Source organism: Tinamus guttatus, unplaced genomic scaffold (genome assembly GCF_059628265.1).
Source record: "Tinamus guttatus ecotype Peru unplaced genomic scaffold, ASM5962826v1 Tinamus_guttatus_pri_ptg000953l, whole genome shotgun sequence".
NCBI lineage: Eukaryota > Metazoa > Chordata > Aves > Tinamiformes > Tinamidae > Tinamus > Tinamus guttatus.
In genome coordinates, this window is record NW_028289487.1 from 48,843 (window position 1) to 61,641 (window position 12,799).

Sequence of the window (12,799 nt, forward strand, 5' to 3'; positions counted from 1 at the left end):
ATGAAAGCAATTATGTAATGCTATCTGCATACAGAAATCCACTACACTCACACATAATCTCAAATTGTCCAATAAACAGTCATGTCAAAACCTACAATTTACTAAAAATACAAAGGTTTTTTTTTTTTTTTTTTTTTTTTTAAGAGGATCAAAAATGTTGTTGTGGTTCACTAAAACCTATTTTCTACTATGAATATTTCGCATTCACACAGACACTAAGCTTGGGACAAAGAAAGTACTTCCTAGAAGCTCAGAATGAGACAAATACTCATAATTATGAAATGGCATGCAAACATACAGATTTGTTGTTATTTTTTCTTTCCTATAAAAGTCTTGCTAGGCCAGAATAAATTAGTTTTTATAAATGGCAGTTGTTTATAAAATGTCATCTCCCCTCACATTGAAAACATTGCATTTTATCATCTTTCATTCCCACAAACGCTGCTTCTGTAAATTTGAATACTATGCCCCTCAGGGCTCCATGACTAGGGTAAAAACCAAACACAACTTGCAAAGAGCTTAAGACAAGAGCTGAATTTGCTAGTTCTCCTTTACAGAAACACAAGTATGTATATATATGGCAGGGTATTACAGATATATTAACAAGCTCATTAGCTGAATTCAAAGGATACTTGCATTCTGTAAAGACTCTATGGCTACTGCCTATCAAGGGTTCTATGAAGGCACTGCACAGTCATTACATGTCTAATATTCTCCAAGATGTGCTGAAGAATATTGTGAGTGTGTTTAAGTTGTTATAAAGCCCTGAGTCAGAACTTTTGTATTTACCACAGGCTTAGCTATGGAAATGGCACACTAAAACCCTTGCAGGTGACTCTCTTGCTTTGTCCATGAAAACAAGTTATGCAATAGATAAAAAAAGACAACACTATGGATTCCAGCAACTTAGGCAAGAGTAATACATAATGTACATGGTGGCAAATTACAAACGTCTATTACATGCAACTTATACAGTCAGTAAAAACTCTTTACAATGTATTCAGACACAAAAACTGATGTAGCCAAACAAAACTGAAATGTTCCCCCAACCCTTCCCAAAGGTACAGAACAACTGGAGTAAAATTCAGTACTTGGACAGAAAGGAGGTAGCATTATTGAAAGTTACACTGTAGTGATTTTTTTTTCTTTTTTTAAGTGAAAATCAGAGTCTGGCCCATGCAGCACAAAGAACAGGACAGGCTCTTCTGTTTACAGGTCACTAGTTGAAGAGCAAAATTAGGTTTCTGACACAGAATTTGCAGTACTGTAGAAGATACTTAGAGAAATCATTAGATCAAAGCAACCTCCTCAAACAGCTTAGTGTTTATATTAACTGCAATTAATACTGCTAAAATAAGTAGACATACATAAAACTATCTCTAGAAAATATCTACACAGTAAGTACTTAATCAAATTAGATTTTTAAAATATGGTTTCATATATCTTTAAAATAAGCTACCATAGTCTATGCTGACAAGGCACAAGTACTTACGAAATTCTGCTACAACCTCATTCAGTCCAAGTTAAGAGCATTAGCTTCTAAGGAAACATTCACATTTACACAGTAACTTTTGCTTATTCTCTTCCTGACCTTTTTTAGTATCCACTTGAGCAAAATGGGATCCCTCCAACCCTAATGTGCAAGTATACAATAAGGCAGCAAATGGGAAGTAGGGATCAATGCCCAAATTATGAGAAGTGCTTCAAGCCCTACCGGAGCTTGCTGTATAGCAAGTGATGTGGAGCAAGGGAGGAGGAAATAAAATACACTTCCTAAAAAAGTTCACAAGTTACTTGGCATATTTTGTTAGTCTCTTATATTATCACCTTAATCGCTGGAAACAAATGTGACCATCTATATCTTTCACTAACTTGAAGAAATGGAAAATGTTTTACTTGAACATTTGAGCATACCTCACATGTGAAAAACATATATTAGGTGTCTTCCTGATTATTTCAAGAAGCAAGTTGAGGCATTTCACCTAATTTAATGTCAAAACTTCTATTAAATGTTGGGGACTCAAAAGAAACAAAGGTTGCCATTTTTAAACCTTACTGTGTGCTGAAGTGAAATGCCTACTTGCTTTTTCTTTTCTAAATTTCCACTTTGATCACAAATAATAAGACCTATACTCTATTTTCTGCTGAAAAGTGGTGCACAGTGTGTATTGCAAACCCTCCTACTTACTATGACTGCCCTCGACTTCCAGTCTGAGCTTCTGCTTTTCATTCTCTTGACTGTAACCAAATAAACGTGCACTCTGTGCACACTGCAGGTGATACTAGATAGAATACTGTGGGTACTACGTTGCTTGAATACTACCTCCTTCTGCACATTAGTTTACTCTAAATCCAAAAATCCAGTGCAAGAATCTAAATATCTACTTCCAAAAGCAATGCAGGATTTGCAAACATTTCTCATTAAATCTTTTGAAAGGAAAGCACTTCACAAAATCTTACATCTGTTAATAAGGCCGACATTAACATTTTAAGCACATTTTCTAATGTGCTAACTTCCTCTAATTCAACTCTCTCTCTTGATATCATGGTAGCATCAAGTTAAATCCCTGACACTGACATATTTTAATTTCAAATTGCACATAATGTTGTCCAATGAGGCCAATTACAAGTTTCTGTGCAGTCCCCCACATGTGGTGTGACTAGAACATAGAAGATGAGTGCTCCTACAGCAACACTTTCAGGTATCATCTGTATTTCCAAAGGACTGTGATGGTGTCTGGCTATTAATAATATTACAAATTAACAGTAATTAACAGTTTCTCTGTTGGAAAGTGCACCTTCTAGGCTAAAATCTTAGCACCTTCTAGGCTAAAATAAGATGCAATTCCAGTTGCCCACACCGGATGCTTTATAATAAATAATTTTGCTCAGGTGACTTAATGCAATGCTGAGTTACTTCCAAGAAATTCTGTTTGGTCCAGGGAAAAAAAAATAGGAGAACATCAGTTGCTATAACGAAGTTACAATTTTGAGCGTATTATCAAGGAATCCATCCTGTCTGTCCTTCGTGCTGACTTTATAAAGGTTCCTCCGAAGAATACATAGGATACAATATTGAAAATTGTGTCTACCACCGTTAAGACACTGTTTCCACCACAGTCAAAGTGAGCTACAGATTGGATATATTACTGAAGATGGAACATATGTCCTATTCAAAAACAATTTTTGAAGGAAGACTGAAGGAAAACTATGAAATTCACAGTAGACTATTCAGTGGCCAAATAAAAATTGCAGAAGTCTCGTTAGTGACATGCACATTTGCCAGAAGAAAGTAGTAAACAGATTATATGCAATCAGAATCTAAATGGAGAAAAGGAAATGCTGAAAAGAGTGCAGAAAAAAAAAGCCTTATAGCAGAAACTTTCCATCTTTCCATCAAAATAACTTGAGAGTCCTGATATTTAAGAATAGGGCCCAAAGAAGAAAGAAAAGTGAAAACTACTTGGTTTGGCCAAAGAGACAGGTACAAGGAATATCTGAGAAGAGATGACTACTAGGATACAAACTAAAACAGAACAGCATACTGACTCCAAAGCAAGATTGTGCCCAGCGAAAAATTACTAAAAAGACTGGTGAACATTTACAATTCTGGATCAGAACTAAAGACTGCTAGATCAAGGTAGTAAATCAGCCTGTTTCTTTAACTGTCAGTGTACATACTAGTTTTCCAAAGCAGTGCAGTGATCTCCTGAAATACACTGTCAAGTGTTCGAAGTTTACTGGTAAAAAGTTCCCATACCTTTAAAGTTTACTGATAACATTCTTCAGAGACTTTTGCTAAGGTTTGCAAAACTCAAGTAAAACCACACAAACTTAAATAGGCAGGTTGATTTTCCCAAGAGATCAGTTTTACCTCTTTATCCCTACCTGGATCTTCCCCTCAACTATTCCTTCTGCCATGCTTGTGACATATCTAATGGGAATTAAATGAGAGATTATTCTTAGCTGCAAATAAGGCATCTATGTGTAAACTGGAGTCGCTTCATTACTGTTTTTGCAAGAACATACCCAAGAAAAGTGGGTGAGATGGCAAAGGGCTACATAAAATACATACACAACAAACTGCTGAATCCCTTGAGAGTAAACACACTTTGCTATTACCCACAAGAGAACCTCCAAGCAGCAAACTGCCCTCCATCCATAAAGCTGGAAGTGCAGGTTTGTTATGTTCATGATTTGCAGTCCCTAGCAGGCTACTCAGAGCCAAGAACACCTGTATGCTCCATCAGTGAGAGCTGCCTCCCTTCCACAGGAACTGGGGAGCGGGAGACAGAACGGGGAATTTTGTGAGCCAGGATATCAACTTGATTTACAGTATTAGCTATTAATGTTACCAGCTAACTTTCAGAGTTAGGACCCAACTTCAACTAATAAGCAGTATTAAATCCTCCCTTTTGCTGTTGATACTGTTTGCTTGGAGACAATAAAGCTTATTTAAAAGAAAAAAGTAATATATATGTGTGTTAAAGGCCTGATTTTGACATATAACTTTTGCAATCTTCCTCACCCGTTCTTCTAATATACAGACTCGGAATTTTTATGCAGACCCACACATATATTTCTTTCCCTAAAACCAACGAAATTCATGCATCACCTGAAATAGATAACTGACCATTGCTCAAATGTTTTCTTTTCTGATCAAGCTAAAAATCAATCCATACGACGTCATGTGGCTAGCAGAATTGAGAAGTTTACAATTTAAGTTAGCTTGAACCTGCTAAAGTGCAATTTTAGGAACATAGTATTTTCTAAGTCAAATTTGTCTCTTTACTGATTTTGTCTTCTTTAGCAAGAAAGGGCACATTAATGTTAGAATTACTTTAACATTACATTTTGAAGTCTGTTCTTGCAAGAATAGTATAATATTTATTACTACAATGTGTACACTTTGTATTGATTTTGCATTATTTTATATCTTAAGATAAAAATTATTGTGAACCATAACTGCCACAGGACATGTGAATATTGTCCAAAGAAGCTTAAAACACACAAAAAACCTAGATATTTATATCTGATAGTAACTGACAATATTAAAAAAAAATCTACACCACTTGATGCCTGACTGATACATACAATGGAAAAAAACAAAAAACAAACCAACAAAAAGAAACCATAAGATTGTCCCTTTACACTGTAAGGGGAAGAGAACAACAGAAAGAAAATAGACAGCTTTAAGTTAGCTTTAAGCTTAGATATCTTTTAAGAGCAAAGCTAAAAGCTGACTGTCCAAATACTGTTCTCTTATTTGGCATGTTCACAGTCTTTAAACAATTCCATGTCGCAAATCTGTGCTCTAGTATTAGAAATGTTTCCATTAGAACCTTTGACTGCCTTTCAAGCTTACAGAGACTTAAATCGTCAGAATGTCCTTACTACTTAACAAGCTACTAGACGACAACAGTTCCATTATTCAGTACAAAAGGATCCTTCGTTCAATCGCCTTGCGGCATATGGGGCACTCGCTCATCCGGTCCCCGCAGAGCTGACACGTCCCGTGGCCGCAGAGGAAGATCATGTTCTTCAGACGGTCCAGGCACACAGGACACATGGTCTGCAAGAGATGGGGACAGGTCACGTAAGCAGTGGCAATACTGACACAGTGTCGAGTATGCAATACCACTGATCTACTAAACTACTGAAAAAACAGCAAAAACTGCGGCATCTTGAGCATAACAGATCATTTGCATAGCATAACCAAGGCACTGAGCATATATTCCATAGCCTGAAGACAATTATTTATAATGATTTTTAGCTAACAAGTTTGTATTTGAGTTCCTCCATCAGAAGAAAACCTATGTAGTTTTTCCAAATGCAATCCTTTTAAATAAGGCAATGGATATCATAAAGTCAATAGCATTACTTCAGCAGGTGATGCTAAGATATTATTCAGCAACATTTCCCTTTTCATCATGTAATCTTCCAGGAAACAGTTTTATGTATACACAGTTTCACGTCGTGCAATACCCAGCTGAATAATTTACTAACTTAACTTAAACTACCGAGCCATTTGTGTACCTACCTTTAAACACCAAGTATCAAACACAAGCATAAATAACACAAATGCTGTACAATCAGCATTGTATGTAAAAACTCAGTGCTAGTATAAAGTATATTCCAGTCTTTGTAAAAGTAATCTAGGTTTCCAACCAAGAGAACACTTCAAATTTCAAACGAAGAACAAATAAATCTGTGTCCTTTAGTTATAACAGTAGCACAGCAAACTTTTAAAATCAATTTTAATTGCTGGACATTAAAGTGATAGCCAATGTCCAAGAAAGATCTCCTAAAGCTCTCAAACAGCAAAGTTCATTTTGTAGCAAACTGCTAAGGAACGATGTCCTTCACCTTTTGCCATACACAAACTGTACGTTTTATAAGGTATGTTCCTTCACCATAAATATATTGTAGTCATACCTTATATCAGAATTTTATTTATAGCAAGTTTACCAAATGTTAGTAAATGAACATACAATCGGTCGTTAGACTGTTCAATAGTCCAACAGATCCAATCTACAATGTCCTTAGAAATGAGGCACTACTCATGTCTAACACTTATCAATGTTGATCTCATGCATGGCATGAAACATTAGCAGGGCTCATATTTGCAAACAAGTTCATTTTATCACCATCTTGCACCTGTGATTTGTTTTCATACTAAAAGTTAGGGAGTTACTTCAGTTAGAGATAGCATCCATAACAGAAACCATAACCACTATAACCTTGGGGCTTTCTATGTAATCAGTAGATAAAACTTTGTAGGGTAGTTAGCGTGGTTGAAGACTGCATAAACATGCTGATGGTAAAATTGTTCCGAGTGTAAACTCAGTGGAATTTGGCCAAGCGCCTACCATAATCTGCAGAAAATCTGTATGATGGGCTAGCAGAGAATTAATGCTTCCAAACATAGCCTATGTCAATTTACATTCCATTTTTTTTTCTGTCCACATAAATGCTATTTTCCAGCTTTGTCAAAATTCCAGGTGTAACATACCAAAGCATTTTCTAAAAACTAAAAATGCTCACCAACAGTCAGTGCAACCTATTTTGCATTTACACAAAGTCTTTCCCTACATATCCCACTGGTACAATTACAGTATGCTTCCTCCACTGACTTAGTGTCTTTGAAAAATTAACAAAATATCTCTGAATTTTACACTAACACCTAGCTGTCCGGTGACATGTGTCCATAACCTAGTAGTATTTACATGATGCCCTTTGACAAAGGGCTGACAAAGTAACCCCAAATTGTGTATTTGGAGAAAAACTTTCTAAGTCATTATTCTATGTTTTTAGCTTAAATTATTTGCTCTTAAGTAGACTCTTAAAATTACTGAAGTAAAAAGGGTGTGTTTCTCTCCAAAATGCCACACCATTGTTTGAAAATGAATACACTCAGAATGAGACTCAAAAGAATCTGCTCAAGACACGATACTTTTGATAATTTCATACAAAGAATCACAGAAAAACTAACACTTTTTTAGATCCTTCCTTCAACTGTATGCAGTGCTAGCAAACAGTCCACATTTCTCCTGGTTAATATAAACTGAAAACATTCTGAATGTATTACTTGCTTTATTTCTTAATATGATTTCTTTTAAACATGGATTGCTATGCAGCTCTAACCTGACAAGGGATTTTGACAATTGGTTTACATGCATTTTTACAGCGGAAGTTACTTCTTTCTATGTCTTGCACTCAATTTTTGCTAAAGCAGCATGAAACAAGCAATTTATATTTCCACTGTACTGTTAATTTGCTACAATGTTCTCTGCCTAAAAACTGCATCTTGGTTTTCTGCATGAATCATTTGATTCTCATTTTTGAAGGGAAATATATGGTATAAAAAAGCACTGTATCTGTTATACGGTAGAATTTTTTTCTATGGATAAGTTAAAAATTTGGAAAGGTCCTTGAAAAAGATGCTCATCGTATCTGTACTTATAACTGGGTTTGATACTTCAAAACAAAACAAAACAAAAACCCAAAAAACTATTACCACTAAGATATTTTAAAATGCTTGAAATATCAATCCGTTATTACTAAAAACATTTTCTCTAACAATATACAGGTGCATAGTGACAAAATAAACTTATTTTTAAGCAGAAAGAAAATGATGCAAGTATGGTGAAGGAACATACAGAAAGACATCAGACAGAGGATGGTGAATATGTATGAAATGAGGTGAAGGTGTTTCAATTACAGTCACAAGGGTTCACATTCAGGGAATCCCTGAAGAATGGTGTGGTCATCAGATGTGGGAGATTCTGCTGACATCAGGCATCACTTCTGCTTGGCACCAGAAATGGTTTTAAAAGCTTGCTGCACTAACATATTACATTATCATTGAAGGTATGAGTTGAAACATAGGGTTATACCTGCTGAAAGAGAATAAATGATTTTTAAGTACAAAAATAGTAATCTAACTTGAAAAGTGAACTGTTAACGCACAAATCAAAAGAATACGTGATTAAAATGGAATTTTGTGCATAACTAAGAACAAATTTAAAGACACAGAGGAATAGTTTTCTTTTTTTTAATCAAATCCAGCTTGCCGCTCACTAACCCTCTCCCAAGTACAAGCAAGCAGAAAGACACTGAGCAAAAACAGTCTCAAGACAAAATGCACTCAAGAACAATCAGAACCTCTTTTCCATCAAACAGGTATTGAATAACCTTCAATCCCTAATTTAAATTTTAAACTTTATTTTACACTGTAAATCTCAAAACCAAAACATTGCAAATAGAAAATGACAATTGTAAAATTAAGTAGTTCTCCTCTTGCATCCCAAAACATAGAGTATTAGCAGATCAACACTGAACTCATATTTTTTTATAAAAATTGATAAAATAATTAGGAATATTTTAAGATATCAGTAGAACTCAGATTACTTGGATTTAAACATTCTTTTGCGTGTTTTGCATGTATCATTATAACCCAGAAGCAGTCAGCTTGTTAACAGATAAAGCTACTCTTTTCACTCAGGTGATGTTAAGTGGTAGAACAGATGCAGAACAACAGTTTTAAGAAGTCACAAATATCTAGTAACTCCAGTTACTATCAGCGAGGAAGACGAGTATTTTTTAAGTAACAATTTTTAATCTGCATGTCCTATTACAGACACTAACTAAGCAGCAATCTGCTTTGAACTGGATTTCTGAATTTCTACCACTACTGAAGTTTTGGCCAACTCTGTATGAGAGGAACAGGTTTTCAAACACATGCCTCAAAGGTTAAAATTTGATCAGCTCTCAAATTTAAGATAAATAAAATATACTTCTAGTTTTACAGATACGTGCCTGTCACCACCTAAAATAGGTGATCTAAATAATTCAGTCTTAACTTTCATGCATATGCACTGCAGAGAGCCACAAGTGTCAGGATTAGATGCGATACTGCTGTCAACGAAGCATTACAGACTGCTTTAAACCTATAGGAAGTAGACACAGCTATTAAAGTTTCGCTCTCTGCTGTATTTATAAAAACATTTCTGATTACATTATATGTAGGGAAATCAGAGAGCATGTTATCAAGGTTCTATTAGAAGAGAGCAGGTTCACACAGTAGTCAGATATGCCAGGTCCTTTACTGCTGAAAGGTCTCAAAAGCAATTTTTTTTTTATTCAGTAGAAAAAGCAATGACAAAATTTAGCAATTTGTCACAGCAAAGTCCTACAGGTAGGCAGCTATTTAAGCCATTGGAAGTGGCCCAGTATTTAGAGGTCCAACGAATCTAAACAGGTGATTGCCAGCTATGTGAAACGTGTTTTTTTATTATTATTATTATTATTATTATTATTATTAGGGTCCTAAATGAGTTAAAAATAAAATCCATAGTCAGCTTCAATACACTTCCTCCTGCAAGCACTATGCATAATTATAACAGACAAATCTTTTATTTACATTCCAAAAACGTTCAGATAGCACATGCAGTCCTTCATACCCAGCAGATTTCATTTTGCAGCCACACAGAGCTGTTTGGAAGACTGCACAGCCTGGAGACCGGATAGTGTGGCTAAGCACCAGCTATTGTTCAAAGGCAGTTCATGAACAGACAGGTAAAGATTCAGAAAAAAACAACTGTGGCCAACACCTGCTTTTATTAATGCTCTGCGAGAACAGCTTCTGCTCTCACTCTATAGCCAGCTCAACAAAACAGGCAGAGAACGTTTATCTTGTGGGCTCAGAATCCCTTTTTTTTAATTACATCTACACTAACATTCTAACAAATGGACTAACAACCACAGGCTGTTGTTTATTATGTTTTGTTTTGACACAAAGGATTGGTTATTTAAATAAACTTTAAGAACTGAAGCACTTCAACATGCCATTTCATTTTAAAACACAGAAGATGCACTTTTCTCCATTTTAGTGATCCATAAAATATCTCTTTTACCTGTTCTTTGATGTCTTGTAACTGTTGCTGCAGCTTCTGTACATCTGCATTGACATTGGTGTTGTCTTTGTCCTTCTGTAAAACCGGAATGTTTCCACTTGCTACAATTTACAGACAAAAAAGATACAAGATTATGCATCACATAATGAAACAAGAATAATCATTGTTGGTATAGAAAAAAAGTTTCAATTATCTAAAGCAATCTTCTTCAAACATATCTGATAACTTATTTAAATTCACTAAAGCCTACTATAGTTCAATTCCTAAACTAAAGTACATTTCTGAGTCTAGGGCTTTTGACAAATATTTCCTCAATAATAACACTCAAATTGTCTGTAGCCCCTTAATGCTCTTGGAGCTCTTATTTGTCAGTGAAGTTCCTTTGGTCATTTTTTTTTTGCACATTCCAAAAATAAAGACAAGGGCTTCCACACTGTGAAAATACTTCTTAATCACACAGCTGATTCTATTTGATGATCAAAACTACATGAGAATCAGTGAACAAGTTTGTTCAAATAGTTGTACAACTCAGATTGCCAGTTCTGTATTTGACTGAACCAGAAACCAATGTTACTACAGGAAATAAACAAAAAATTAGAGAGTATTTCAAAGTTCAAATCTCAATCTCTAATGCAATCATTAAAAATCTATTTTTAAGTATTTATTTAGAAACAGAATGACAAGAATGACACCTATCATTCTAATTCAAATAAAATTCAACTCAAACACTACATGCTACACTTGATATAAAAAATTCTCAAAAATTACTCAGAAAAAAATAGAAGATATTTAAGAATTAGTCAAAGCAGGAAACATGACTGTGTCATGAAAATTACTTCTTCAGCTCTATTCTATAAGCAGAATATTTATAAGCCCTTTTTTAGTCAGGGAGCTCCAGAAGTTAAATAAATAAATTTGCAGTTATTGGCAATCTTTGTTTTTTCATTCACATGACACTAAGTGGCCATGAAGTCATTTATGTCTCAGTTTCTACTTTGGAGGGTAGAAGGAGCCCTTCAGTGCCACAGTCGGTGTTACCAGAGCATTTGCTGCTACGCACAGAGCAAGTAGCACCCATAGCAAATGGAAACCAGGCTTAACACTGCGTACATTAAGCTCTTCTTCCAGAGGAGATGAGATTTAAGTTGTTTCAGAGTACGAGAATGAAAAGAAGTTGAAATGCGTTGGTGGGGGGGTAGGATAGAGAGTACAGGTTTTGAAGTCACTCACAAATATCATCAGTGGTATCTTCTGTACCTTTCCCTCCACAGCACATTATGAAAGGCACTCTCCGCTCAACCACTGCCCGGCACTGCACACACTTCTTCATCAAGCTTGCACAATCTGGAAAGACAAAGAAGGAAATCAAGTCCAAATCCAGCTGTTCTATTTTTTCCCCTCTTTCCTATCCACAAGCTTTTGCTTATTCTTTTCACAGTGATCATATAGCTAAGCCATAATAACTGCTTATAATATAAACAGCTACTTGTGCTCATTTCCAAATGACACCTACTAACAGTGTCCTGTTTTGGTTTCACAGTACACCTCTTCTGCAGTTCAGCTGCAACATTTTAAAAAAACAAAGGTTGTCCTTTCTCCAAAGGAATGTATATTCCACAAGGACTACAGAAGTTAAAAAAACTAAGTTGCATATTCTCAGAAGCATCACCTGCTTTCTCCTTCATAACCAACAATCTCTCTCACCGTACTAGTATCTATGGCTAGACAGGCACTGCTGCTGCTCACCCTTAGGAGGGTAAGCCTTTGATAACATCCCAGAAAGAAGACTGAAATTCTTCTACAAAAGGCAAGTGATAGTGTCTCATACTTGCAGAAGGAGGTTACTGTGAATCAATACAGTAGCTGCTGTAAACTGCACAAATTTAAGTACTTTCTCATGATCTTTACTCAAGATGCCCAGAAGATAATCTGGAAAGAAATCATTTACATTGTAGAACCTTTCACCTTCCTTGTTGCAGCTCAGATTTGGCAATGTCTATTTCATTTCTGAAATATTTCACCACAGCGATTAATCTTTTTGCTGTCCTCTTTCTGCAAACTGCAAGTTGCATGACCTTGCAACTGCAGAGAATGAAAGAGCCCACATCAGGAGAGCTGTAAAGGCAGTGAGCCAAGGCCAGATCTCTCAGCCAGAACAGAGAAAGAAACTTCATTTCTTTAGCAAGACCAAGTAGCTCCTAAGCAGCAAGTACTACTCTTCTCCAGGCAAATGACTCTTCCACAAAGTCCTGAAATTGCTGGTGACAAGGTAATTGACTTATTGTCAAAAGAGAAAAAATCTGGAGATCTGTTGCTACACAAGATAAAGTAGCGTGTACCATAACAGATGCTCTTCACAAAGATCTATGACATCTCATCAGGAG

The 12,799-nt window shown here is 35.7% G+C and overlaps 1 protein-coding gene across 1 annotated transcript in view; it reads right to left on the minus strand.

The window, feature by feature from the left end:
• Positions 1-5,417: 5,417 nt before the first annotated feature.
• The window catches only part of LOC104573360 (MIB E3 ubiquitin protein ligase 1), a 63,089-nt gene continuing 55,707 nt past the window's right edge, over positions 5,418-12,799 (minus strand). The window contains exons 19-21 of the mRNA XM_088538266.1: positions 11,646-11,759; positions 10,416-10,516; positions 5,418-5,572 (exon numbers count right to left, since the gene is read on the minus strand). Of these exons, the coding sequence (XP_088394392.1) occupies positions 5,432-5,572; positions 10,416-10,516; positions 11,646-11,759 (356 nt within the window). The 3' untranslated portion in view covers positions 5,418-5,431. The remainder of the gene's footprint in view (positions 5,573-10,415; positions 10,517-11,645; positions 11,760-12,799) is intronic.